Here is a 27,578-nt window from a genome sequence, read left to right as displayed (position 1 = left end):
AACCGAGAGAGCGGCATCATTTTCTTGTAAAAAAGACGTTTTCTCTTGAAAAAATAAACGATAAAAATAAGAATTAAAAGCTATGAGCAAAAGCTATGGGCAAAAGCAACAAACAAATTAATATTTCCTGCTATTGTTCCCCCGTCCCCGGCCTCTGTTGCCGCGTCCCTTGCCTTTCTTGGGGCCTTCCCCGTACGTCACCCTCTCGGCGAGGGTACGGCTGCTGGTTGCGGCAGTGGCAGCAGCGGCAGGAGCAGAGGCGGCGGCGGCGTCGACGGCGTTTTTTCGGGCCTTGGCCCGGATGCGCTGCTGCGCATTTTTATTATTTTTATTCACACGGCCCGAGACCGTGCGGCTGCTGCTGCTGCTGTTGTTGCGGTTGCTGCTGCTGCTTTTGTTGTTGTTGTTGCCGCCGCCCTTCTCGGCGGTTTCGGCCTTTTATAATAGTTAGTTACTAATAATGTCATTTGAAGGTAGAATGTAAATATGAATGAAAACTTACGGCCTTTGCGGTTGCCCAAGGCGTCCCGACAGAAACGCCAAACTTCTTCTCCCAATCCTCATTTTTGGGGGCCACTGCATAAATATATACACATTAGTTATTGAAGCTCAAGTTGTATCTCAATGTAGAAAGATGTAAAAATAAACCTACTCTTTGCTGTTGCTGTTGTTGCTGATGTTGTTGTTGCTGTTGTTGGGGCTTGAAGAGAAGAAAATCTCGAAATCTCAAGGTGGATTGCAAAAGAAGACCCTTATGTATCCAGCTTCCTTCCACTAAGCACCCAGGGACACATTTGTCTACGTGACTTCCTCGTTCACACCGTTTACCTGTTCCTTCCCCAAGCATCCAGGGACACATTTGTCTACGTGACTTCCTCGTTCACACCGTCTAGCTGTTCCTTCCCCAAACACCCAGGGACACATTTGTCTACGTGACTTCCTCGTTGACAACGTTTACCTGTTCTTTCACAGCATCATCCGCTTCCGCTGTTATTAGATATTTGTGAAAGCGAGTAAAACAAGGTAGGTACCTACCTACATACGCTATCAAGTGTACTATAGACACCTATGTACGTATACATGCCAGGGCATATTTTGAACATAGTAGCTCAAGATCTGGTAGCTGTATGGTGTTATGCTGAAAATACTCAATTGTGTGGGTCGCGCTTGGGCGACAACAGTGGAGGACTCTGGACGTTGTCTGATAGCAGCAAGGATTTCCTGCTTGGACTGAATGGCTGTAGCATTGAAAAAATGTTTCCATGTAGTCCGAACCTGCGATTGGTATGCTCATGCTTGAATGAACCTGCCTGCCACTTTCCTTGTCGACATAGGCAGGTAAATAGGGCAGGAGCTTCTTGTCCTTCTGGGTGATACGCGCTCTTTCCCGGGCTTATGATTATCATGTTGGCAAGGCTAGCTGCATGCCAACATTGCACCTGCTACATTCGCAAAATGTCAGGGTATCGGTAGGTACATTGCAAAGCTGGTGAGGGCTGGATAATCACATAAAACTTGGGTGGGCGCTCTTCTCGAGCTCCAAGTTGAATGTTTCGGTCAGTACACGCAACTTCGAAGACAACGGAAAACCCATTTACGCTCTCACCAAACCAAGCTCCTGATCTTTTTTTGTCAAAGTGATTTTTAAAGATGTCTTCAAAGTTGTACTACAACATCCTTGGTCTCCAGCTCTCCCGGGATGCTGTGAACAAGAATGACGCCCGGGCAGCTATCCTGAGAAAGCTAGAGCCTGTAAGCTTCACCCCTGGATAACATCGTACATCAAAGCACCAGCACAAGCCCTACCACTTTGCCAATAATATATCAGCCTGCGAGCACCAGAATGTAACAAATCCCAGCCGATCTCGATGTGCTAATTATAAATGTGAATGTGTAGCTATTCCTAGCTTTCGATGGGGAAGCCCGGGTTGGCAACGCCACCGCCCTCGAGAACGCGTGGCAGAAATTTAAACCAGTCGAGGTCGGCGCCTGGATGCAGGAGTTCCAGACCAAGTCGATCGACGAACTGTGTCCCTGGGGTGGAAAACTCGACTCGACCCTTGCTCTCCAGCTGAACTATCCGCCGGAGAAAAAGTTGAATGAGCGCCACGGGCGAAGTCCCGACCTCAGCGTGTCACCGTGTATCAGGAAGCTCCAGAAATCCGGTTTCCACACGAGCAATGTCATCTGGCTTGACACATTTTGCCGCCAGGAGAAGATCCGCCTCGACGGCGATGGCAAGAAAGAGGCCACAAGGTGCAAGCCTTGGGCTCAATACCCAGCTTCTGTGCGGGACTGCCATCTCGCCTTTGTCGAGGATGCGTACCGATGTACTGGCACCAAGGTGATTGTTCTTTTCGGCAAGGACAATCAAGAGGGCTACAAGTCGCGCTGGACCGACAGGCTTGACCAGATTCGTCTGTGGGGCGACCAGTTCGCTGGTGTGAAACGCTGGGTTGTATACACGACTCCTGAGCGGACCGCCATCGAACATTTGGTACTGCCCGCCATGCATCCTGAGGGCCTTTCAAGGTCACGATCACTCGACCGCCCCATCGAAGCGGATCGAACCTACCTGACCGCGTCGACCATGTGTTGCATTGTCCGGTCAGAGAAAGCCATTGCCATGCAGCAGCACCTCACCTCTGAGCAAGAGCACCGGAGGATCCAAGACCTTCGTACGGACGAGGAGAAAGCTGCTGTTGCCGAACGCGCCAGGCAAGCCAGAGCCAAAGGCAAGGTGGCGTCCAATACGTCTATTATGGTTCGCAACTCTGTCCCCGGCACTGAACCGGTAGAGACCCACTGCCGCAAATGCGGTTCCACCCGTGTGGATCATTCGCCGAGGTATTGGGACAAAGACCCCCAGTTCTACGTGACTAGGGACCTCAAGTGCGACAACTGTACCGAGATGCTTGATGATGCCGCCCCTGGGAAAAGCGCAACAAGAACCTTCATCCCAGTCAACAGACTGGTGCCTTGGATCCTTGCCATGGAGGCAGAGTTCGCAAGGACTCCGCTTACGCGGATGCTGGGCACAAACATCACCCGCCAAACCCAGCAGGCGGACGGCATCTCCTTGGAAGGTCCTCCCATCCTTTTCACCGTTCCCCCAGGCTCGGGCGATGATTATGACGGCCCAGTCACCATAACCGGCCTGAGTGATAACGCTGGCGATCCTAACATTGCCAAGTCGAAGTGCCCAAAGAACGACAAAAGGATGACCCGCAATGGCAGGCATGGTGTTCATCGGCAAATGGCGTTTGCACCAGCGGCCGCTCCTATCCCTGCTGCTGCTCCTGCTGCCACCACCACGACTGCCGCCGCGGTGCCTGTTGTTCCCCACCGACTCAAATCGGCGGAAACAATTCAAGCCGAGCAATCGGCTGCATATCTCGCCCTGGGGAACCCGGCTGCTCAGCCAGTGATGCCCGCTCCCGCTCCCGTTCCCGTCCTCGCTCCTGCGTCCGACAAGGGGAACTGGGGAATCAAGCGCCGTGTGCCAGCGGACGCCAACCCACCAAAGTCGACAAAGTCCACCAGGGCCAAGAAGACCAAGGTGGAGGACCCTGGCCAGTCGAAAATCAGCAGCTTTTTCGGCAAGCCTCAAGATGAGTGATTCCCCCCATGTGCTTATGCACAACCGGGTCCGGCGTAGGCCACCCGTGAAAGGCTTCATGCCAGTTCACATAGGCAACTGTGTGGACCCCCCCTTCGGGGTGCATTGCATCTGTGCTTTACGTGTTGTTGCGAAGCATCCTAGGATATAATTGCCAACAGCAACTAAATCCTCTTGTACTTGCGTACAAGACCAACAGCTTTCGAGCAGTTGTGTGATATGCTCCGGCATAACCGGCTTGGCGTAAGCCAGCTGTGTAAGGTTTCGTGCCAACTTGTACTTTGTACAAGACCAACCGCTTTCAAGCAGTTGTGTAATATGCTATATGCATAGGCAGATCTGGCGCAAGCCATCCGTGAAACATTCCCCCGCCCCGTCATATATGTGACCAATTATCCTTTTAGGATATATTGTATTTCCACTCCAGTGCTGTTACTACTGTCACTTGCCAGCTCCTTGGCTGTTTCGCCCCATGTACCCTCATCTAACACCGACAGCTTCCTGGAACTTGTAGTCTCGTGCACTTCATCCTCTTGCATAAAGCCCTCGGCCTTCAGACATCTGCTTGCTGATCTGTCAGTTCGTGCCCCTCTTGCCTGCCTGCGTACCCCCGCTTTGCTTGCCGTTGCTGCTGCTATTGTATAGGTCGTATCCTCATCGTTATTCCAGCTACCAGTTGTATCCCTGGTGCCCGCCGTGGTGGAATTGCCATAATATCGTACCGTCGTTGGTATTCTAGCTACCTCTCGTGTCACTGCTGTCCGCCATGGTGGGATTCCCCTGAATCGCATATGGTGCCTTGAGAACGAGTAGGACGTCGCCGTTGGCATCGAGCTCGGTGCGATCCAACAGCCTCCCATCACAATTCCATCTTGAAAGCGTGATCAAGATGGAATGTCGAGCAAATGTTGACAAGACAGCAGAGCCTAGAGTTACCAGAATACAAAGAGGGAGATAATGTATATGACCAAAGGAGCTGGCGTGCTTGCATCCCTTGTCTCGCTAGGTATTGTACGTAATTACTACGTAGTACATCGAGTTTCCCCGTGTTGAGTCAAATTAAGCCGCAGGCTCCACCCCTGGTGGTGCCCTTCCGTCAATTTCTTCAAGTTTCAGCCTTGCGACCATACTCCCCCCAGAACCCAGAAACTTGTACTTTCGTGTAAGGTGCCGAACGGGTCAAAAAAAAAAAAAAAAAAAAACACCGTCCGATCCCTAGTCGGCATAGTTATGGTTAAGACTACGACGGTATCTGATCTTCTTCGATCCCCTAACTTTCGTTCCTGATTAATGAAAACATCCTTGGCATCTATTGGGTATGCTAGATGACGCACACCTACGTACACGTGCAGGCAGATTGATTGGGTAGGAGAGCCATGTATTGTTGTGGGTGGTGCTATCTAGCCTAACGAGCATGACAGCGCTTTTATCGTGCTCCGAGCGCTGACTAAGCTCCTGTCGTCATGTGATACCAAGATTCTACTGATTATCTAATGCAACACTAGACCTGTGCCTTAGCGCGAGACGCAGGTGGGACGCACACAGCATGCAAAATCTTGCCGAAGCCTCGTCAGCGGCAGGTGAAGTTGTCGCTTATATTGAGTTTATTCTGACAAGCTTTCAACAATTCCTAAGGCTCAATGGTCTAGAGGTATGATTGCTGTTTCGGGCTTAGTCATCCCGTCTCGGAGAACGAGGTTATAGCAGGTCCCGGGTTCAAATCCCGGTTGAGCCCAAAGTTTTTGCCGTGCCCGCTTAACTCGCATCCATTTCGGCGGGAGGATGGAGTCCATTCTTTTTACTTGGCGAGCCGTCCGTGTCCACTCGCCCTTTGGGGGAAATGGAGTTCAAGCAAGTAAGCAGGGAGATGAGGAAATAAATTGCTGGTAACTTGTGGCATTCTAAAGTCTGTATGTACGTACATACGTACCACGGTGACGGGCGAAAAAAAAACCCCTCGTCGCCGTATGTCTAAACGTGGGCCTTTCTTTATTAACTTAACTGCTTGCCAAAACCACCAAATACCTAAATTATTTTTTTGCTCAAAATTATTACCAAAGTCGGCAGTACCCAGAAGGTCCACACCAGTGAACTACTGTGCGACAGGGGAGATTTTTACCCTTACCACTATAGTACGTACAACTGTTATAAGCCGGCGAGCCTGAATAGGCTGCCACCACGTTGCAAGGTACGTTTGCAGGGCTAGGATTATTAGGACGGGGCCTACACACGGGGATCGCGCGCAGGGTTTTCTTCGTTTTTTTGTTTTGATCTGCTTTCCAACTTGTTGTCTTGGTAAATAACAAAGTCTGTAGGAGCCAGGTCTCTATCTCTTTATATGGCCATCACAACAAGTTCATTGTCGTTTGCTTTGTAAACTCCCAAGGTTTTCACTATGCAAAAGCAAAACAATGGGGTTTGCTTTTTCCGGGACGATTTACAATATGCATAATTGTTATATTGAAATACCGTAGGGCTGGATTAGCAAGCCGCCACTTTTGGCTATCCAGCAGCCAAATGTATTTATTTGCATATCCATACAGCGGATGTTTGCACTGGGTACTTTTTCCATGGGAACGTTTTCGGCCAAATCAGATACGAGTTATGGTAACGTGCTTTAAGTAGTTAATTCTCTTCATAACGTGGTGCGTTGTCCTTTGTGCGTTGAATATTTTGTACGGGACCATTTTGGGTGTCTGCGCGGTGTTATTATTGGGTAGAGTTGAAAATGGGGTCGTTGGCTGTTGGATAGCCAGAGTTGGATAGCCAGATGTGGCGGCTCGCCAGTCCAGCCCTTGAAACAGTATTCGAAAGTCGGGGCGGTAACAGTGGAAAATAGTAATGGAAGCCTGTCTATTCGTCCTGGAGCTTGCCTCTCTTCGCTTTCACTACACTTGAACTAGGATGCCAGGTTTGCTAGGTGGGTACTCTAGGTAGGTACCATGTAGGAACTCTTTCCCGATAGGAGCTATGCGTTAGATGCCCCGCATAGACCCACATGTCCGTCCACAATACAAAATCTCGCTAAATCTCAATATGTTAGCCTTCCACCAGCATCCACCTCCTAAGCTCATAATGCCCTCTTCTTCGAACCCATTTCAACAATCAACGGCTCAATGGTCTAGTAGAATGATTGCTGTTTCGGGCTTAGTCATCCCATCTCTGAGAACGAGGTTATAGCAGGTCCCGGGTTCAAATCCCGGTTGAGCCCTGAATCGGTCTTTCAACTGATGGTTCCAAGGGCCATCAGTTGCAATGACATATACTTTTGATGCTTTTGACAGTTAGGCCAGCTCACTCGAGCTGCGCTACTAACTGGGGAGCGTGGCTTGTCTCTTTTTGTCCCAGGACCGGGCGGGGCTGGATCCTATATATAGGAGGATACAGCAGGCGTGGTTGACCTGCGGACATACATAGCACGACATTAAATGACCTAGCATATGCCACTATAGGATATAATTAGTTCTCTCTAAAATTTACCAACAGCAATCATTCTACTAGACCATTGAGCCGTGGCGGTTGTTGAAAGCCAGTTGAAATAAATCCAATATCAAGGTTTTACCACACAGCGCGCTGACGTGTTTCAGAGCGAGATTTTTGCTGGCTAGTGGGTCTTCTCATGCCCCAGCTAAGCGCCGAGACTGGGCCTTCATGTGGGGCTATAACTCACCGCCATTTATGGGACGATACTTTGCTCAGAACGGTTCAAACATATCCCGTGTATGTACGTGTGGCGCGTAATTCTCATCCATTCAAGCCAGGGTGACTGTGTCTTCGCTTCAAGGCTACAAGCTCATCACCACAGACAGGGAACAGCGAACGCTGCTTCAATCGGACACTTCTGGAGGGATGCGCATACTGTAGGTTGGTAGTGTAGTACTGCGTATGGGACCTCGCTTATAACATTACGAGTGCTGACCAGACCCACCAAAACTACTACCCTCACAAGAAAGCGCCAAACAACGCGACCAAGACAAAGTCAACCTTTTGCTTCTTGCTCAGTTTTGTTGCGCAATACATGGTGAAATGATTATTGGCGCACATTGATGAAGTTCGCGGTCGCATTAGCGCCATGTGGCACGGGCCCCACGTGGATCTCGCGCTAAGGCATGCAGGCAACCCCGGATCTAATCTACCCCACAGATCCCCCAAGATCCAGCGACCCAAATGAGGAAAGCACATGTGCCAGCTCTTTCCATTATCAACCAAAGGCCTTGACCGTCTTGTCCCTATCAAACCAGGGGATCATGTTAACCAGCACGAGGGTTTTACATAGAGGCTGGTCAACTGTGTAGCTAGGCGCCTTGCTTGCATGATCCGCAGACAATACTCAGCAAAGTCATTGCTATTGGAGCCAACAAATACACGTTGTTGCCTGCTTCACAGTTTCCCCCAAGCTCTCTTGAACTTGCTTGAAACAATATCTCGGGCTGCCTGTGTCCGCCACAGACTTGTATAGCCCCCGGCGCCCTGGCAGCCAGCATTTCTTACTTAAGTTCTCCCACTACACAAAACTATCTCGATGGCTCCCCTCTTCCCCTCTTCATACCTTTTAACCATCCTCTTTCAATAACGACCAAGAGCATCCCATCTACACTGCTGCGTCGTCCGCAATAGGACAGAACCTAGGATGAGAACGGAGAGCTAGTGACCATGGATGAGCAGTAGGCTAACACAGAAGATGGAATAAGAAGAGGGAAACAAGACTGAGTAAAGGGGGATCGAAGAAGTGGAAAATGAACCATTAAAATCTCTATCCTTTCCCATACAACTTGGGATCGATTTCTTTCTATTGAGGCTGTGACGGCAGAAGCTCAAATAATGAGTCAATGTCAAACCACAAGATTGATTATAGAGTTGGGATTGCATGGTATATAGGATCTTGACGATATCTTGAATTGTTGGTGTGTTCACTTAGTAAGGATCTCAATGAAGCGTATTTTCTAGAAAAGCCCCTTCACTATAGGCATTCATATTGCTTACATATCAGAGCCAGCTTTAGTATATTTCTTATCTTGTTTAGCGGAGTAAGGAGTGTGTGGTGAGCGAAGCTCACCGCGTGCTTTGAACGAAATGTTTTTTACTCTACCTCGCTGTGCACTGAAAGTTTTCGGCCTTTCATTTGGTTTAACCTGCTTTGTTCCTATTGAATAATTTGGCAAACTCCAAACTCAATTGGTGGAAAGTTTTAACGTCGATTTTAACGTAAAAAGTGAAATTATTCGGAAGGAAATTACCGCGCAATTCCTTACTCCGCTGACGCCTTCCGAAACAATCGGTTGTTCGGTCAGGTTATTTTTTGATGTATATATGTAGGTAGGTAGTTACCTAGGGATGTACTCAGATAATTACCTTACCCAACCAACCTTTGGTACTAAGTTCGTCACGTGAATGATGCATTCCATTCCGAGCGGAAGATTTTTGTTCATCCCATTTTTTAACGGAACAAAAACCTCCACCATTGATGGATGTGCCGCCTGTGCCTGCCTGGCATCCTCCGTTCCTCGAATGCGTGATCACCTACCTACCTTAGGTATTTAACCTGGCACGATTGGGAAGGAGCTATACAGAACCAATACTTGCCTACCTCGGGTACCTACCTGCCTACCAGGGCAGCCCACTTTACTGAGGGACTTACGGTACAGACGTACCTACCTACCTCCTAGGCGGGCGAAAGCCCTTAAGAAAGCCCCCCCCGCCGCCGCCGACATCCCCAACCACCACCACTCCCACCCCGGCCCAGCATGCCGGGCTTCCCCTTGTCCAAAGGGTGACGCGTCTGGGGACCGGCCGTCCCCTCCCCGAGAGGGTGAGGCGCCCAGAGGACGCCGCTGCTGCCGATACCGGCAGCAGCAGCTAGTAGGTTCAGCTTTATGTTATTCCATTCCGAAAAAAGAAGGTACATAAGTCTAGCTAACTTATAACTTAGTGAATCAATAAGAGTTCAACGTGGAGGGATTCTCCACTTACATGTCACTTGGGTGGCATACGATGGTAAGTTTCTATCTTTCTATACGATACCAAAGTAATACTGACGTCTATTGTGGGAAAGGCCACCGCCGCAAAGGGCGGCGGCAAGAGCGGCTGCGGCCACAACAACAACAGCAGCAGCAAACAACAACAACAGCAAACAACAACAACAGCAAACAACAACAACAGCAAACAACAACAACAGCAAACAACAACAACAGCAAACAACAACAACAGCAAACAACAACAGCAGCAGCAGCAAAATCAGACACAAGGCCTCCGGCCATGTGGCCAAGAACAACAATAACGCGCAACAGCACATCCGGGCCAAGGCCCTCAAGAAGACAAACGCCGTCGCCGCCACCACCACCACGCCCGATCCCCCGGTCGAGCAGACCGGCCGTCCCCTTGCCGAAAGGGTGACGCGCCCGGAGACAAGTCGTCTCCTCTCCGAGACGGTGACGCGGTCCGGGCGGAGGCTGAGAACGAGGACGAGGACGAGGAGGAGGACTAGCTTTTTTTCTTTTTTTTATATGATATGCACGAGTTTGGGCGCTGGGCTTTTTCTTACTTTTTCTTTTTCTTTTTTTTTTTTTTTTTAAAAAAAAAAAAGTACGTACCAATTGAAACGTTGAGCTCTCATATCTCATGGAATTGTGAGGCCGCTTGTCTTCTGTAGCCTTGTTATGAACGATATTGCTTCCTGCAGGACGCCGACAATTTGGAAAATTATTAACAACAAGTCCCAAATGTCCATGAAGAAGTACAGGCTAATACGCAAGCTCGCCAACGTCGCCAAGGTCCCAGTCTTGGTCCTCATGCTGTGGGTATATCGAAGGGAAAGTGAGTTGATACACGGCCAGGTACTTTATGTTTATATTCTAGGATGCTCGTATACGTTTCTTGTTCTTGTTTTCTTTGCCTGGCCGAGAATGGCCAAAGTTGCATGAGGGATACCTGCTATCAAAAGGGACTACTTGTCAACCAGTTAATCCTACTTAGTTAGCAGGCACTGTTGGGACCAACCCAACATAATACATATGGAAGCACTTGACTTCCCAGGGTACTTACCTACCTACCTACTTGTCCTTCTAGCTACCCATCCACCTTACTTGACCAAGGTACCTATCTGCCACCAAACGCTTATATCTAAGCAACACAAACTTTGGTACATACCATTTGTTTTATCGATTCAAGCTTCATAGCGAAAGGTACCCGGCGAGGACGTGAGCTTTGCGGGGCAAGTATGACTGCAAACTAATGAAATTGACCGCCTGATAATCGTGAGAAGTGTATTGATAAAAGATCCACTAATAAAACCCGCAAAAGTAGCTTCTCTTTGCCGTCAGAACGTCTCAAACCGCTTTGTCATTCCTCCGATTGAGAGTTTCTTGTATGGGTTGAACCATCATCATCGGGGCTTACAAGACTCCGAAACCCAGTCTCTAGCAGTCGATGGCGAGTCACTGCTCTGCATCACAGGTCAGTTTTGATCGCGTCCGAGGCCGTTTGCCATGTCCAATCGGCGCCGTCAAATCCGACAATCTGCCACGCTCATTCGCCACTGCAAGAGGTTGTCCACCTCCCCACCCTCGCTTGCGCACACGCTTGTGGCAGTGTTCTCAAATTTGGCCAATAATTACCATGATGGAGGATTTCGTGTTGCGTCGCATATGCCCATCAAGTATGCATGGAACTGCCAGCAAGAAATAAAAAAATCGCAACTCCTCGTATTCGAGATTGAGTGGCGTTTGCGCGACTCTTCATACTAGGATAGCGGCTAATCGGCGTGCAGGCTCTGGTGCAAGGACCTCCATTGCTGTCTTGATCTCAATTGGGCACAGCCTTGATCATTTGCATTCATTGCAAGGCTGCTCAACAAGTGTATGTACGGAGGACAGTATTAGGCTAGAACTAACGTAGTCCAGTATTGGCTTCCTGTAAAACCTCGACGACCAAGAATCCGGGACGGTCTGCCAATCCAACAGCGGTGGAGGATTTGGCCAGGCGATTTGTGGCCAATCAAGCCACTCTTCTTCACAAAATTGCATCACCAACGCTTTTCTGATGGCACCCTGCAATGTTTTTCTTAGTTCACCGCTGCGCTTTTCTTCTTACCTACATACGTGGTACTCCGTAGTCGAATGAAGAATGGGAACTCGACAGTGTGCGTCAAAGCTTGATTGTCGTTACTTGTACTGTGCGCTTCTGACCTGCAACTGTCAGCCAGTCAAGCTTTTGCCCAAGGACGATTGTCGAGAGCTGACACAGGATCTAGGTTCTAATTCTAGTTTAGACGTTGTTTTAGTTCTACAAAGTAGATACCTATTAACAAAGAGCTGTATAAACAGATGCCAAGTCTCGGGCTAAAGGCATCATGATAAGTTCCATTGCCTGGGAGCCAACGGAAGCTATCTTGACGAAACATTTTTCTACTGTCTTGCATTATCTGGATCCGCGGATCATTAGCGGAATGCAAACTTACCCCCACAAATCCTTGTGTACAACACAGTGCTGTACCCTACCCCCTTGGACCACTTCTCGGCCTACATTCCTATACGTATCGTACTTCAGTGTCCACCCTACAATTACTCTCGAAATTCCTTTCTTTCAATGTGCAAGATTATTATGATTGAAACCCGACTGAGATCGGGCCCTGCAATACGTGGTACATGCCCACATGCCCGGCGATTCTGGACTAGGTCCCAGTACTGTACGAGGGCTAGTAAATAGCCCCCAGCTACCCCACTTTCCATGGTCTCCAGGTTCTAGCGCCATTCGGTCGCCCGACCAACATTCCGTTGTCGACTTCCAGTTTGTACTCCACTTTATGCTTGGAAACATTGTGGACATACGTCAATACTTGCCTATCACGGTATCACCGTCAATCTTTCTTTTCCCAAGCATCATCCTATTTCGTTTTCCCGGTTCTCCTAATATCCCACTTTCTACAACCAAACATGTCACCTTTTTACTTTTTCCGCTGCCGTTGGAATCTCTGGAGATCACTCCACAGCTAGTCTAATATAGCTGCAGCCTTACTATCCGAAAACACTCAATTGCTACATCTCGCCAAACACCATCTTTGAGGGGTGAACCCCACAATTCCCCCCTGACGACCAGCCCTCACACAGCAACCGTCTCAGCGAACAATTTGGCGTGCTTGTCAAAGTGTGCTTCTCGACCAGTCAATCCATCGGCCACCGCACCCGAAAGATCTGATCCGAGGTGCAGGGAATGTCAAACGAACCTCACGACGCCAACAGCTCATCCCTACAGGTTGGCAAGGTGGCAAGGAGGCACTAACGTAAGAGACTTTGGAGTTTTGACATTGGGCCTGCCATCGGATCACAGGAATCGTCCAATAATTCGCCTACGCACGCCAGGCCAGACCAGACCAGACTAGGTCTGGCGGTTAAACGGTCCCAACGGTCCACTCCCGCTCGAACACCCGCCAAGCTGCACAGGTTCGACTTATCTTTCCGACCAATCTTCCCGAAACCTTGGTACCCTTTACAACATTTTGCTCGAACCCTATTGCGCCCGTCAATTCTATGCTGTCGCACGCGGCAGGCCGTTGTCGCTTTGGTGCATATTTGCAAATACAAAAAAAACGAACTGGATTAAATCGATAGACCCAAACCACAAGATAAGAAACGAACCAAATAAGCAGTACAAGAAAACACGGCAATCTTGGGGGTTGAAGCTCCCCAGAGTCGCCGCGGTGACGAGCTTCGTCCTTGCTCTAACTACCCGACGACAAAACTTTCCGACGAGTCGCACCAAACCGAGCAACCATGGATGCAACAACGGAAGCCATGGCGACGGCGCATGAGCTTTACGCCCGTTCCGGTGGTATTGGCGGCGGCGACGCTGCTTCACGACCTCCCATATTCAAACTCGTCGGTATAATACTGGCCATTTCTTCTGGCGCCTTTATCGGCACTTCGTTCGTACTCAAGAAGTACGGCTTGCTGAAGGCCAACGAAAAGTACAACGAGGAACCTGGCGAGGGCTACGGATACCTCAAGAACTTTTGGTGGTGGACTGGCATGATCTTGATGATCATTGGAGAGATATGTAACTTTGTTGCGTATGCCTTTACCGATGCCATTTTGGTCACACCGCTCGGAGCTCTGTCCGTCGTCATCACAGCCATCCTATCTGCCATATTCCTCAAGGAGCGCCTCAGCTTGGTCGGCAAGGTGTCTTGCTTCCTTTGCATCGTAGGATCCGTGGTCATTGTCATGAACGGCCCACAAGAGTCGTCCGTTGCAACCATTGAGCAGATGCAGTCCTTCGTCATACACCCGGCATTTCTTTCCTACACAGGCGTGATTGTTATCGGCAGTGCTATCACCGCCTTCTATTGTGGACCGCGCTGGGGCAAGAAGAATATGCTTGTCTACATCTCCATATGCTCGTGGATCGGAGGCTTGAGCGTGGTTGCAACACAGGGCCTGGGAGCTGCAATCGTCACCCAGATTGGGGGTAAGCCGCAGTTTAACCAATGGTTCACTTATGTGTTGTTGGCTTTCGTCATTGCAACCTTGCTCACTGAAATCATCTTCCTGAATGTAAGTGTCTTGTCAGTATTCCGTCACTGTCGGGCATGATACTGACAAACTCGCAGAAAGCATTGAATCTCTTCAACGCTGCCATGGTCACACCTACCTACTATGTCTACTTTACCAGCACCACAATCATCACCTCCACCGTCTTATTCCGAGGATTCAAGGGCACACCCACGTCCATCATCACGGTGGTCCTAGGATTCCTCACTATCTGTGCAGGCGTCGTATTGCTGCAGCTTTCCAAGTCCGCAAAGGACGTTCCCGATACTGCCGTTTTCAATGGAGACCTTGACCAGATCCATACCATCGCCGAACAGGAGCAGCCAGAGACAGAGCCCAAAGCAGATGCCATTCGTGGAACTGCCGCTATTGTCCGAAGGCTTTCATCTGCCCGAATGCGTATGGAGGCAGAGGAGCTTAAGCGGTTGCACGAAGAAAAACAAGCCGAGACTCTGGATCCTGTGAATGAGGATGCCATGGCGCAATATGAGTGGGATGGTCTCAGAAGGCGCAGGACTACCTACGGCAGTCGGAGATCACGAGCCATGACCTCGCCCAATCCATTTGTAATCCCACCCCCAACACCTCACCCGCCTCTTGGTTGGTCGCATTTCCCTACACAGGAAGAACTCGACGCTCTCGAACGGCCCTCTACGCCAGGCGCCATGTCCAGCATTGTTGGGACAATCCGCTCCAGGGCCAGAAGCATAATGGTGAAGGATGGGGATACTCCGGCAAGGCACAGCGCGCGGCCAGGCTTGGAGAGCATCCATAGCCCCATGCATCCCGTCCAACTGACCGAGGTCAACTTGCAGCAGACAGGACAAGACCTGGAAGCTGGGTTGTACCCAGAGAAGAAGGATGGAAAGTACTACCAAGGCAGCACCCTGAGCGTCCCCGGGACTAGTCGCAGCGCACCTGCTGGAAGGCACAGAGGCCCTTCAAACGCCAGCGACCTGAGCAGCCTAGGCCCACCGCCGACGCCACCGCCGCACGGCGGCGCACGTCGACAGTTTAGCTTCCAAAAGATGGGCTTTGGCCTAGGGATGAGGGGAAGCGGTGCAAGCCAGCACCAAGCATCCCCATCGCCGGGAGGTTTCGGGTCTGACGGTATCGAGGAGGCAAGACCGCGTACGGGACGGGGATACTCAAGTCCGATAACCAAGGGTGCTAGCGAGGAGGAGAGAGTAGGGCTCGTGACAAACGACGTCAAGTCATTGCCTACGTTGCCTCGATATGACGAGGTATCGGAGGAGAATGAGCTTTTGCCCGAAGAGGGTGGCGCCTACAGCGACGAGAGTAGGAGGACGCCGCCCAGAGCGAAATACGGCCGGGGCATCACCGAGAGCCCTCCAAGAGCCCGACAGACGCTGGAAGAGGCCGAAGAAGCCTCCCTGGCTGAGTACGAGGCATCTCGGAAGAGGTTCAACGATACTCGGGCAGCAAGCCGTGATCGGTCCGGGGATCCAGGCTCCTCGAGGGATCGTGGGAGTCCGCCGGCCAGACAATCACGAAGGCCGCCACCAGGCGGCAATAACGGGGCGTTTATCTGATTTGACGACTACTTGTCATCTTTGTGGATCACTGGGAGGCTTTTTTCTCTTATCATTGTAATAACGAACTTTGGGACGAGTGCACACAAGAGCAAAAGCAAAACGGGCGAGCATTGGTCGAGCGGCTGAATTGGTTTCGCATATGACAAGGCAAATAACGGTTTTTATCTCTCGATTTGGCTTGGTTTCCTTCATCCCATGGCCTGCTCACCAGGCAATAATGTAACAACAGCAATCACTTGACGTCGACAGTGCAGACAGAGGATTTGTTTTTCTTGCACATGAGGAGTATATTATACACGAATATATGTAGATTAGTTGGACTGTACGGTCACAATACAAAATGAACAGTAGTCAAGCAAAGCAAAGTAAACGATTCGAGCCGAATTCGGTCTTGCAAGGTCCAGTGTCGTCTGAAGACGCTCAAGGCCGGGATTTGACCCGAAACATGGCTACGCTATCCTGACTGTTTAGTAGCGCTAGTGGTCTTTCTTGGTTGTGTTTGACCAGCTACCCTCAGTAGTCATTGCTCGATAGCTCATCAAGCACCATACCACGAACATCTGGCCGCCAAGATTGACACGTTCCATTTAGGTCAACGGAGCCATCATGAGGTTCAGTGTCAAGTAGCCAGTATTTACATGTACTGCAAAATATCGAGCAAATCTTGCCCGTCAAGACTGAACAATATCGCGAATTCAGATAGCGCTAAACAAGACCAACAAACAAACAAACAAACACAAGGCCAACAAGGATATCATGTAACTATGTTATCTGCTCATCATCATACAAACAAAAGGTATAGAACAGACACCTTTTTACTCCAAACGCCGTGCTATGAGATGTGATAACCTGACCATGCAAAGCCACGCCGTGTGCCGCATATCGAGTGGGGTGGAATTAGACGCTCGTACACTGTAATATCGCCAAAGACAAAGAAAGAAGAAAACCATAATCACCAGTCGGCAGCCCACTCGTTCTCGTCCAAGAAAGCCTCGCACGCCTCCTTGAGCGCGAGGTTTGGGCGCAGGTCGGACGGGTGCAACGGCTCGCGGGTGATGGGGTCGGTTTGGTTCGTCTTGAGGTGTGTGAGGATCGTGTCGCGCTCGTACGACTTGCCGCTCTTGGTCTAGATTGGTCACAAAGATGAAGCCGTGTTAGCATGGTCCCCCTCCAAACGTTTGAACTAGAGCACCAGGATTCGAGGGCAACCTACAACGACAGGGTCGACCATGACCCCAAAGCTGATCTCGTCAATGGCCCACTCGGGAACCACCCTCTTCCTGTCAGCAGCGGCGCGCGACCTCTCAAAGACCTTTTCCAGCCTGTCGATCTTGGCGTCGTACTCCGCCCTGACCTCGTCGGCGGCGGCCTCGCTGGTGCCGTTCTCGGTCATGAGGCGCACGGCGAGGTCCCGCTCGTTCTCGAGCATGGCGCGCAGGTCGGCCTCGAGGTCGGCGTCCTGGCGCACGCGGCGCTTCTCCTTTTGCTCCCAGCGCAGCGTCTTGCAGCGCATCAGCAGCGTCAGCACCTGGTGCAGGGAGCGGTCGTTGGTGGCCGAGGCGAGCGAGTGCGCCAGCTTGGAGTGGTCGTGGGCCTCGTCCAGGTTGCCCAGCTCCAGCTGCGCCATGCCGCAGTAGTAGTGGGCCTTCATGTTCTTGGGCGCCAGCTTGAGGCACTCGAGGCAGTCGCTGATGACCGAGTCCCACTGCGAGAGCTTGAGGCGCGCCATGGCTCGGTTCGTGTAGAGGGTCGGGCTGAGGGAATCGGCGATTATGCTGCATGGTGGGAAGGAGGGGTTGGTCAGCTTTGGGGTGGGGAGGAGAGAAGAGGCCGGGTGGTGGCTTCGAGATTAGGGTAGGACCGACGCTTTTGAATATGAAGCCTCTGCGCCGAGGTAGTCGCCGGCTTGGAAACGCCTGTTGCCTTCCTCCTTGAGGAGAAGGGCGGTCGGGTTCATTGCCCTGTCTTGTTTGTTTTGCGCCATGTTTGTTCGTCGGTCGGTAAGGACTGGTGTGCAGGGAGATCTCGTAGACAATCAACGTCTGTGGATGTTGCGACTGGGTCAAGATTCGCCCGGGGTGATTTGGGTGGATGCTGAAGGTGGATGCCTGGTTGTTTGTGGTCTTTTTCCAAAGGTGAGATGCCCAAGATCAAAGCTTCGTGGTGGGTGTGACTGGACTATGTACCCGTCAACAGACAAAGAGATCTACGCTCCCTCGATCAAGTATGGAAGCAAAAGAAACCCAATGTGATTTCTATAGACACGGGAACAATGGCCGCGAAAGTAATCTGCGAGATTGAGGTAAATCTCGCGAGACAAGAGGAAAGAACCGCAGCGCCGACAGTCGGGCTGACGTGAAGGGAGTAAAGTACAGTCCACAACGCGGGGGGTCGATCATTCCATTCCGATCCAGCCGGCTTACAGTCGACAAGAGCTTCATGCAGCGTGGCGGCGCCAAAACGGTTTAATGGCGGGGGTCCACCCGGGATTTGTCAGGCAGGGGCCTCTGAATCGCTCCACTGGATCGGGAATCTTCCAGAAGAAGAAACCCCTGGTCCAACTACACGCGACCATACAGACGTCTAGCCACCCGTTTCGATTGCCGCAGCCATTCATGACAAAATTCCATTTGCTTACCACGGAGTTTCTGGATTTGAAAAAGTCAAACAGCGCACTGTGATTTGAAGCAGTCTTGGCTTGTTTTAAACAAAAACCAGACTACCTACTTGGTCTGTTGGACTGTCACCGCTGCGTGGTGCATTCGCTCATTTCGTCTCATAATCATCCCGCTGCCTTCATCCCCGCATTTGCTCGGCCGACAATGTCTTTGGCTACCATTCTCATCTAGACTGATCCAATTTTTTCCACAACTCCCAAGGAGCCAATCGCTGTCAATCTTTTTTACAATGCACCGGGACATAAAGAAGCGGTTACGCGGTTCCATTTCGTCTGGTGGTATCATCTCGAACCAGCCCGGCTTCTTTCATCCCGCACGCGACAGGCACGTGTCAAATCACAGGGAGACATGTGCTCATCTGATACAATTTGTCCCGCGGCAGCACATCTCCATCACCCATTTGATGTATCCACAACCAGCCTGCCATGATCCCTTCCAAGCTCTCCCATACCCGAAAGCTTGTCGTTCCCGAGCCAGACCGGTGGGTTCGGCACCGGGCAAGTTAGTCCAACGGGCCTGTGGAGGATGGTGTCAGCGTCTTCACGTTTGAGACAGCGGTGTGGCATCTCGGCATATATCGAAAAGCATCGTATTCGTTGATTTCCCAAACCCCGCCGCGCGAGGATCCCAGTGAGGCCGGTGCATGGGCAACGATCCAGCGTCCGGCTGTGTTGGGAAAGTCTATGGTATCCATTTTCGACGCAGGTGAGCTTTTGGGCGCGCAAAAGTTGACTGCTGCTGACACTTCCGGGTGTTGATGTGCCACGTGCTATAGTGATTGATATCACCCATTGGCAAACGTGGCTGACGGTGGGCGAGGTCGAAACTACCGGCAAAGCTGGTCCAGTTGGCCAAGTACATCCCGTGACCCCGGGCGTACTTTTGATGAACTTTGGCATTGTGCAGAGCAAGGAGTACTTGTCCATATTCTCGGTAAGATTCCATTCTACCAGGCCCTGTAGAGTTTGAAACTGGGAACCCGAGGTTACGCCCTCTCTAATCGCATCGTCAAAGCGTAAAGCAGGCATCTCGAGCTCTGGCGCAAGTTCACTCATAGTCGACTGTCTCTGTCTTGATGAGTTGCGTCTGCCGCCCCTCGCTAGGATTTCCGAGCTTACAATGTGGCGACTTTCTCGCCGGTGGGCATGAAATCCAGGATTGTCTCAGCGGTTGCCTACCTCTCGAGGGGGTATTAGCTGCTAAGCTGCTGAAGTACGCCGGCAACGTGAGCTTAGGGTTGAACCTCCCTATCAGGTCTCTTTTGACGGCGATGATGCAATGTTTCCATTCACAATATTTTGACTCCATGGTATCGGATTGTCCATGTATCATTGGCGTTTCCAAACGATTATATCATTTCCCGCCCGGCAGGTCCCAGGTCTCCGTTATTCAACTAGCAGATCCGCGCTGGTCTTTTTCTGGTCGTCGATCAACCTTCTTCCCGCGTGCTTCCACAGCTCGACCAACTGCTACAGGAAAACGGGATTTGTATACTTTCGACCCATCTCATCGTGGAGACACTACATCTCTAACCTAATTTGTCAATACTCAATGCAGTGGTAATGCGGACGTATGTATGGGTTTCGCGACCACGATAGGGCCAGCGGTATCCTAAACAAAGGGGCACACATAGGCGAATAATTTTGACAGAGAAGTTCACTATTCAAGGCGGCTAGGTTCTCATGGTATATCGATATTTATCTACCCAGCCTGATATCAAAGAAGATGGCTCCTTCAATTGGCGTCTTTTCAGGTGCCAGTATGGCCAGACAGACAATAACCTTTAGCTGACACTCAGCAGCTTTGCTTTTCTTCCCTTGGCTTCGACTTCCGGGTCGGGTCGAGACCACCGGCTATTTTATAATAATGGTCGACGCGATCGCAGGTAATGTAGCAGGTGTCACTGGACCTGCACAGAACCCCATCGATGCAGAATGAGTCTGATGGTGCCTTCATGAACACTTGCTCAGGCGTCTGATTTAACCCTCTTTTTGCCTTGAAAATAACGCACCGACTCGCGAGAGTGCTGGTTGTCATGAAAGCAAGGACGCTGAGCGCAGTAAATGTAGTCGTGGTTTTCATGGTTGAGATTTGGTTAAGTGATTGTGAAAATGAGCGTGTTTCAAAGTTTTAGGGATTAAATTTAGAGATGAAAGATTACAAAATAAACGACAAATGGAACGTGAAAGGCCGTGAAGATTGCTATTTCAAAAGTACCGAATGGGAGCAGTGACTAGGGTAAAATTGCAAAGCTGCCAAAAAGAAAAGAAAAGACAAATAGACAAAGCTTAGAAGCCGAATTTATTATATAGGTCAGGTACCGGTAATTTCCTTATCCATGCGTAAAGAAAGGGGTAGCTCCATCAAATGGGCATGGTTATAATTAGAGGTAGAAGCAAGCATCACCCTCTTGTATCATATTATACAGGTATATTTAGCAACGAAATGACCATTTACCCACTAAATACAACAGCCCAACTATTTCTCTAAAAAAGAGAGTCCAGCCCGCCTTTGCATGATTCCACCTCAGGAACCCACTGATCGGTCTTTGCAGGAAGCGAAGCAACACGCTAGCCAAATGATCACGCTGGCAGACCAAAGCGAAAACGACAAGGTATGCCGAAGAAAGTCGACATCGTGATGCAAATCTCAGACGGGAGGCTGGTTGCACTGGCTTGCCCGATGATGTAGCCTTGAAGAAGCTTTATGTCGTGCTAGAAATACCGCTTCTAAACTTCTCTTTTGCCAGTGCTTATCATGGTATTCATGGGGCTTCCCTACTTCTTTCTTTTTGGCATTGCACTGATATCAGGGGCCTGCTGACAATGATTGATGAGCAAACTCGCATTATTTCCAAGTAAATGTGGCACGTCAAGTTGCCAAGGATCGATGGCCACGTTCCCATGGTTGATACGGAGGACTGTCGGCTGTACTGCGGCGCCTTCTGTTTGCAAATTGACCATTGAGCTCGTCTTGATAATGTGATTCCAGAAGATGGCAGAGACCGATAACTTGGATGCGCCTGTCCGGTCGATTAATTCGCAAACAGATGTGTGTGACTCCTCAAACAAAATGAGGAGCCTGCACTCGTCGAGTTACACAAAGTGACCGTTGTAATGCTGTTTGCGAGGTGGGCCGTTGATAGCTGCAAATTCTATTGGCTACACGCCAAGTGACAGATTGGTAGGTCAACCCCTAACCGCTTTGTGTTACCCTCCTTGCTATACAAATCTCGCGGCTGCAGGGAGGCCAGGGAGTCGCCAGATCTAAGCAACCGCATGTGACACAAAGAAGGGAGCAAATAACCATATGGGTACTCGCAGGCATCCTGATCACTCAGGCTTCATCTATTTCCTTTGATACCAAACATAGCTGTGAGGCACAATTAGAATGAAACTCAACTACCAGAGTCATCATTATATCATTCGGTACGTCTGCTCGATCATTGCTTTCCACCTCGCTACCTGATCTCCTTTACAAGGAGTACCATGGCCGCAACTTCACATTGTGAGACACTTTACAGCTGGATGCAGACGGTAGCTCCTATGAGAACCAAGAAATTTTGAAATGTGAGCTATTGCGTGGTTTCTTGTCAATTCTGATGAAAGCAGGTATTAACTGGTGTATGTCGCAGGTTTGCCCCCTGGTACCAGGATCATTGGTGTGACGGCTTGGGGGACATCGAAATGGACAAAGAACAAAGACGTCAAAAATCTCTACCCTACTCAGAGATGGTCGCACAAAGGCCTACTTCATGAAGACAGCCTCTCATGACATGACCACCCGGTTGACGAAGGGCGAGTTTTCTTCGCACAAGACTATCTCATCTGTGAATCCTTCACTCACGCCCAATTACGCATGGATGGGGCAAGCTCGAGACCTCGGATGTGTGCTTTCTGATTATGGATTTCATCAACCTCAAAGACCAGCTGCCAGACCCTGCAGACCTTTGTGCTTTGCTTGTAGGAATGCATCAAAAGAGCGCATCATCTACAGGCATGTTTGGCTTTGACCTCCCGAATTGCCAAGGCAGAAACATACAGCCAAACAACTGGACTCCCAGCTGGACGTCGTTCTGCCCCGCTCCAGTCTGACGGGCGGGAGCTGAAGCCTTGCCTGGCCACGCAGACCTGCGGCAAGGAAACGTAGGAGTCGACCTGGAGACCGGAAAGCCAGTGAAGTTTGACGCATCTTGTCTCGACACATACAACGACTACGAGCTGGACATGTGAGGAAGGGAGACTGCTGGCTTTGCAAAGCCGTATTTTGACAATACGAGACGCGGGTGCCTCGCAGCGAGCCGGTTGAGCAATGCGACGGTCACAACCGCCTGTACTCGATAAAGTTCAACCTCTTGCACCGAGCCACTTTCCCGGTATAAACTGCTCTCACAAAGCTGACTAGAATCGGGATATATCAACATGTTCTATACTTGCTCGACAATTACAGTACCAATGCGTAACCTTGTGAAGATTCCAGAACAAAGAATGGATTACTGGCCTCGACTGCACCAAACAGTACCCCGCACAGCACAGTGTTGGGCTCCCTTTTTCGGCTCGGCGCATTCGAACGGAGGTGGGCGCATCTTTTTACCCACTGCCGGATCTGTCAATAAGTGCTCGAACAAACTTTTGCCATCATTTGCAGCTGGGTCGAATGCTGTTTTATCTTTTTTTTTTTCTTTTTTTTTTTTTTTTTTTTTTTTTCGATCCCCGTGTCAACTAAACAAGCCTGTCAAATCCTTGTATCCACACTATCTCAAAACTATTTTGCATCCAACAAAATCAGCATTTTATATATTGAGTACCATAATAACAGCAGGAGAGACAGGCATAACGCAGCAAGTTGACGCAGCCATGGCTCTTGATGGACATGCGCACTCCTGGGTCCATCAAAACCGCGAGACACTTTGCAAAAAATATCTTGATTGGCAGCAGAAGGGTCGACAAAGAGTGCCTCCTGTCGTGACTGAGTCAAGAATCCCTTGGCGGTTTGGCGAGCCAGCCTGACGGTGTTCTTGTCAACGACGACTATGTACGATGGTTCCGATTCCATGGATAGGAAGATCCACAAGGCAAGAAGGTGGTCAAGCCAGCCCACTGACTTGAAGACCAATACAGGGATTAATTCCACTAGTTCGGTAGTTGCTGTAGTTCTGACCAATCAGGTTCGGGGTGTGACATGCCCATACACGTCCACTTTAAATTTGTTCCCAAGGCCCATTCAAGGTCCCTCCTTCTCTCGCCGTCCAGTCTTTCATCTACCAATCACGGCCCGGGCGTGACATGCCTCCAAAATACACGGAGTGGTCCGCCTGCCGCCCAATGCTGTGCGATGAACCAGCCAGCAAAGACTGAGGGCTATAAAGCCTCATGTCGTTGGAAGCGTCGCCGTGCGTAACAGACATGCAAAGAATTCCAAGACTGACAAAGCTTTATTCGCCCCATACAGCACATCTATTGCCCTGCATTGGTTAGTAAGATGGCATCGGCACAGGAGCCCGGCAGCATCCAGCCGTGGCACGCGGCGTACCCGCCGCCGAAGAATGCGCAGCCGGCGAGCTTGACTCGAGAGGAACTGCTTCAGATGATCAAGGCGGCTGACAGCGTTGCCAAACGTGACTTTGTTCTCGTCGACTTGCGGCGCACCGACCTCGTGGTGAGTTTTTTTTTTATTGCCCGTTCGCCGTGACAGATCAAGACCGCCACGACGCAGCGTGTCGACAGAGATGGAGGACATTTGATCCATAAACCTTTGATCCCAGGGAGGCATGATTCGCGGCTCCATCAACCTACCCGCGCAGAGCCTGTACCCTACCATTCCGGCTCTCTACAGCCTTTTCAAGGCCGCGGGCTTACGCAAGATTGTCTGGTTTTGCTGTGAGTGGCAATCTCATTCCCTCTTCCCTTAGTCTGGGCCACGGGAAGTTATTTTGCTGGCTACCATGCACCGTGTTCACCGCTCAAGCAGGGGAGAGGAAAGACTTTCTGACCGTGTTGATAGCGTCTTCACGCGGGCGTGGCAATCGAGCGGCTGGTTGGTTCAGCGACTACCTTGCCGATCGTGGCGACGGCGAGATGGAGAGCTTAGTCCTGGTTGAAGGAATCAAGGGCTGGGCTACGTCTGGCGACGAATTCGTAGAGTGGATGGACGAGTACGAAGCCGCAGTCTGGACTGCCAAATGACGGCGCAACTGTTATTAAAACTTGTCTACCTACCTCTTCAATGCTCGGTTTGCCGTGTCTCCCGTTGCCTCTGCCCAGCGCCTTGTAGGAACCATGCCCATGTACAGACTGATTTGGGGACCCATATTTTGTGCATGGAATTGGGTGCTAGACTAGCAGCTATAAAAGAGGGTAGCATTCCCCTCTATCGTCCTCTCTGTTTCGGTTTCTTTTCCGTTAACAAGCGATGCAGCCATGCCAGTAAACCCAATGTCCAAAGCCTTCCGCACTTGGTCACCACTAACCAGGCGTTGTTATGCTTTCCGTCAATCTCCGACACAACACAGACATTTGAACATCTCCATCGCCATGCAAAGCCACGGAGACCTCAACAACTCTCATGCTGCACGAGCGCGGGTCGACTTCGCCCCGGATCCTGCTTTTAGTGGTCGGTCGTTTGCCATTTCCAAAGATGCCGACGAACCGGATATTCGTCGGCGCTACCGCCCGTTCTTGCTGGACGAGGCAGACGAGAGCAGCGACTGGGTTGCGCAGCTAGAGTTGAGCACCGCCCTGAAAATGGTCGAGTCCGAAATCATCAGCCGGGGGCAGCCTAGATTGCGCATACTCGTGCTCTACGGCAGCATCAGGAACCGGTCCGTATCTCCTTTTTATCGCTTCTGCACCCTCGAGCCGCACTTGACTGCAGCACAAGGCGTCTGCGTCGGGGCGTGCAAAAGTGAAGCCTCGGTACTAGCCATTGCTACCAACACTAACACTCACACAGCTCATTTTCCCGCCTACTATCCTACGAGTGCTCTAGAATCTTGTTCCGTCTTGGCTGCGATGTCCGCGTGTACGACCCTCAGGGCCTGCCACAAAAGGATGATGTGCAGCACACGCATCCCAAAGTACAGGAACTCCGAGAGCTCAGCAAGTGGAGCGACGGCCACGTCTGGATTAGCCCCGAGCAGCACGGAAATCTGGTAAGCCACGCAACAGATGAAGCATCTCCACTGGGACGACAAGATTGAGGCGATGCTGATGCCCATGGCTATAGACTGGAATTTTCAAGCAGCAGATCGATTGGATTCCACTATCGTCTGGCTCGGTGCGCCCGACGCAGGGCCGGACCCTGGCGATCGCCCAGGTCAGCGGAGGATCGCAGTCCTTCAACGCTGTCAACTCTCTGCGGATCCTGGGCCGCTGGATGCGAATGTTTGCCATTCCGAATCAGAGCTCTGTCCCAAAGGCTTACACCCAGTTTACCTCGGAAGCCGAGGGCAGCCGCATGATACCCAGCTCCAACCGCGACCGCATCGTCGACTGCATGGAAGAGTTGGTCAAATACACCCTCGTGGTGCGCCCGCATTTCGACCTGTTCGGTGATCGCTTCAGCGAGCGTGAGGAGCGAAGAGTAAAGCTCGAGGCAGAGCGGAACGCTGCTCATACATAGCCAGTAGTATATGGGAGGAGAGGATCGCCAGCCACGGCGCAAGGCCAGCCTGACCCAGAACCTTACCAAAAGTGCTGAGGGCCGAGGCAATTTTTAGGATGTTTTTAACAACGGTCGCGGGCGAGTCCGATTTGCGGATTAGCCGTCGGTCCGAGGCGTCGTCGGAGCCGCTGAGTGCTTCGACCGTGGCGGCGTTTAGTATAGGTATCATAAAACCCCAGAAACGTTCATGGCCAATGTACAACACGTATGTTTATCTATCCCCGTGCCTTTTAAGATTGCTTCTTTGGCTATTATATAGCTGCTATAGCTGCTATAATTTGAAAACAGGCAGATTCGATGATATTTAAGCAATAACGGGAGGCATACAAAAATTCAGAAAATTCCATTTCCAAAACCCTGTTTTCGCCGCTGGATTGGGCTCAATATTTAGGGAGAAAAAGGCCGGACGTGTTCCCGAATATTTTAATTCCCAGAAAATATATTTGTCACTTATTGGTTGACAAATTTTCGCACGTCGCGGATTCGTTCCCTGCCGTTTATAAGTTGGCAAAAGGCCTTTGGGGTGCATAAAGGGTATTTGGAAGGTGAAAAAAAGACAGAATCGGTTGTCACAGTCGAACTTTATCCCTGCCAACCAGCGGGCATATGGGAATAAAATATATGACGGCAGCTTTTGGTCGACCAGCTGGGGCTTTTACAAACTAACAAAAACGCGTGTATTTTTGTTATAAATTGGCGCGGCATTTAAAATTATAAATCCCCTTTGCACGTATAAATTGGTTAACATTTGTGTACCCAAATTTAAAACTTTAAAAAGGTTGTTGGCTTTTGTTCCCCGGAAAATAAAACAAGGTTAAAAGACAAAAAATACGCCCTGGAATTTATAATTATATATACGCGACCCCATGTGCTATTCGTGGTATTATCGATAATCGACAGCCATATATCTTTGAAATCTTTACACCTCCCGCCTTTCACCAAATTAGGAATATAGTCGGACGGGGGAACGACAAATATTAAAAACAAAATACCTTATTATTTCGGCGAGGCGAAAATTCCCGTCCGGTTCCTTTTGCAGGTCGGCCCATTATTATTGCCGGGTAATTTTGGTGTGCAGGGCCGTTTTTTGCAATTCCGAACGCTGGTTAACGTTGGTGACGATATTATCCCCAAATAGGCGTTTTTTCGTCGTAATAATATTGCTGACGCAAATATTGTTTTTAACGGTGAATCTTTATCGTCGTTTGTAACAATATCCTGCCCATATTCCAATTAAATGTTTTGCTGCTGCCGTTTTGGATTGTTGCAACCGTTGCCATTAGGGGACAGGATGTCCGCTGGTTTAAATGCAATACTATATTCCTTTGTTTCCAATTCCTGGTTTTGTCCCCGTTTAAATTGCCATTTTTTTCCCTGTTCCGTGCTCGATTATTTCCGTATGCTTTTGGAAAAACCAGCAACCGCAAATTTAACCGTCACGTTTTTATCGTCGCCGGCTGGTATTAATAAATTCGGTAATACGATTTTTTCGAACGGTTTGCGGTTGCAATATCCCGGC

The 27,578-nt window shown here is 50.2% G+C and overlaps 8 protein-coding genes and 2 non-coding genes across 10 annotated transcripts; 8 read left to right on the top strand and 2 right to left on the bottom strand.

Moving 5' to 3' along the window:
• Positions 1-79: 79 nt before the first annotated feature.
• MGG_08040 (uncharacterized protein) lies at positions 80-803 on the bottom strand. The gene is made up of 3 exons (XM_003714944.1): positions 653-803; positions 503-576; positions 80-435 (listed from the first exon to the last, which is right to left on the bottom strand). Coding segments are annotated over exons 1-3 (393 nt in total). The 5' UTR covers positions 654-803; the 3' UTR covers positions 80-117.
• An 847-nt stretch (positions 804-1,650) lies between these two features.
• Positions 1,651-3,619, top strand: MGG_08039 (uncharacterized protein; the record flags this gene model as incomplete). Its single annotated transcript, XM_003714943.1, has 2 exons — positions 1,651-1,752; positions 1,898-3,619. 2 exons carry the CDS (start codon positions 1,651-1,653, stop codon positions 3,617-3,619), a joined length of 1,824 nt encoding a protein of 607 aa, XP_003714991.1.
• Positions 3,620-5,253: 1,634 nt separating this feature from the next.
• MGG_20031 lies at positions 5,254-5,354 on the top strand. Its single transcript has one exon. It is a non-coding gene; the product is annotated as a tRNA-Pro (tRNA).
• A 1,375-nt stretch (positions 5,355-6,729) lies between these two features.
• On the top strand, positions 6,730-6,830 carry MGG_20030. The gene has a single exon. It is a non-coding gene; the product is annotated as a tRNA-Pro (tRNA).
• Positions 6,831-8,921: 2,091 nt separating this feature from the next.
• Positions 8,922-10,742, top strand: MGG_08037 (uncharacterized protein; the record flags this gene model as incomplete). Its single annotated transcript, XM_003714942.1, has 6 exons — positions 8,922-8,931; positions 9,286-9,478; positions 9,563-9,613; positions 9,672-10,055; positions 10,299-10,412; positions 10,685-10,742. The coding sequence occupies 6 exons, from the start codon at positions 8,922-8,924 to the stop codon at positions 10,740-10,742; spliced, it is 810 nt and encodes a 269-aa protein (XP_003714990.1).
• Positions 10,743-12,433: 1,691 nt separating this feature from the next.
• On the top strand, positions 12,434-16,103 carry MGG_08036 (non-imprinted in Prader-Willi/Angelman syndrome region protein 2). The gene is made up of 2 exons (XM_003714941.1): positions 12,434-14,166; positions 14,223-16,103. The coding sequence occupies exons 1-2, from the start codon at positions 13,387-13,389 to the stop codon at positions 15,714-15,716; spliced, it is 2,274 nt and encodes a 757-aa protein (XP_003714989.1). The 5' UTR covers positions 12,434-13,386; the 3' UTR covers positions 15,717-16,103.
• On the bottom strand, positions 15,991-18,124 carry MGG_08035 (E3 ubiquitin-protein ligase CHIP). Its single transcript, XM_003714940.1, has 3 exons — positions 17,585-18,124; positions 16,933-17,494; positions 15,991-16,845 (listed from the first exon to the last, which is right to left on the bottom strand). The coding sequence occupies exons 1-3, from the start codon at positions 17,701-17,703 to the stop codon at positions 16,672-16,674; spliced, it is 855 nt and encodes a 284-aa protein (XP_003714988.1). The 5' UTR covers positions 17,704-18,124; the 3' UTR covers positions 15,991-16,671.
• A 698-nt stretch (positions 18,125-18,822) lies between these two features.
• On the top strand, positions 18,823-20,110 carry MGG_15808 (uncharacterized protein; the record flags this gene model as incomplete). Its single annotated transcript, XM_003714939.1, has 4 exons — positions 18,823-18,878; positions 18,933-19,102; positions 19,173-19,330; positions 19,455-20,110. 4 exons carry the CDS (start codon positions 18,823-18,825, stop codon positions 19,932-19,934), a joined length of 864 nt encoding a protein of 287 aa, XP_003714987.1. The 3' UTR covers positions 19,935-20,110.
• A 3,768-nt stretch (positions 20,111-23,878) lies between these two features.
• Positions 23,879-24,582, top strand: MGG_08034 (uncharacterized protein; the record flags this gene model as incomplete). Its single annotated transcript, XM_003714938.1, has 3 exons — positions 23,879-24,055; positions 24,162-24,276; positions 24,401-24,582. The coding sequence occupies 3 exons, from the start codon at positions 23,879-23,881 to the stop codon at positions 24,580-24,582; spliced, it is 474 nt and encodes a 157-aa protein (XP_003714986.1).
• A 348-nt stretch (positions 24,583-24,930) lies between these two features.
• MGG_12264 (uncharacterized protein) lies at positions 24,931-26,017 on the top strand (the record flags this gene model as incomplete). Its single annotated transcript, XM_003714937.1, has 3 exons — positions 24,931-25,217; positions 25,349-25,547; positions 25,622-26,017. 3 exons carry the CDS (start codon positions 24,931-24,933, stop codon positions 26,015-26,017), a joined length of 882 nt encoding a protein of 293 aa, XP_003714985.1.
• Positions 26,018-27,578: the final 1,561 nt, after the last annotated feature.

This window comes from Pyricularia oryzae, chromosome 2 (genome assembly GCF_000002495.2).
Source record: "Pyricularia oryzae 70-15 chromosome 2, whole genome shotgun sequence".
Taxonomy (NCBI): domain Eukaryota; kingdom Fungi; phylum Ascomycota; class Sordariomycetes; order Magnaporthales; family Pyriculariaceae; genus Pyricularia; species Pyricularia oryzae.
The sequence above is the reverse complement of the archived record's forward strand: the minus strand, read 5'-3'. Positions and strand labels throughout refer to the sequence as shown.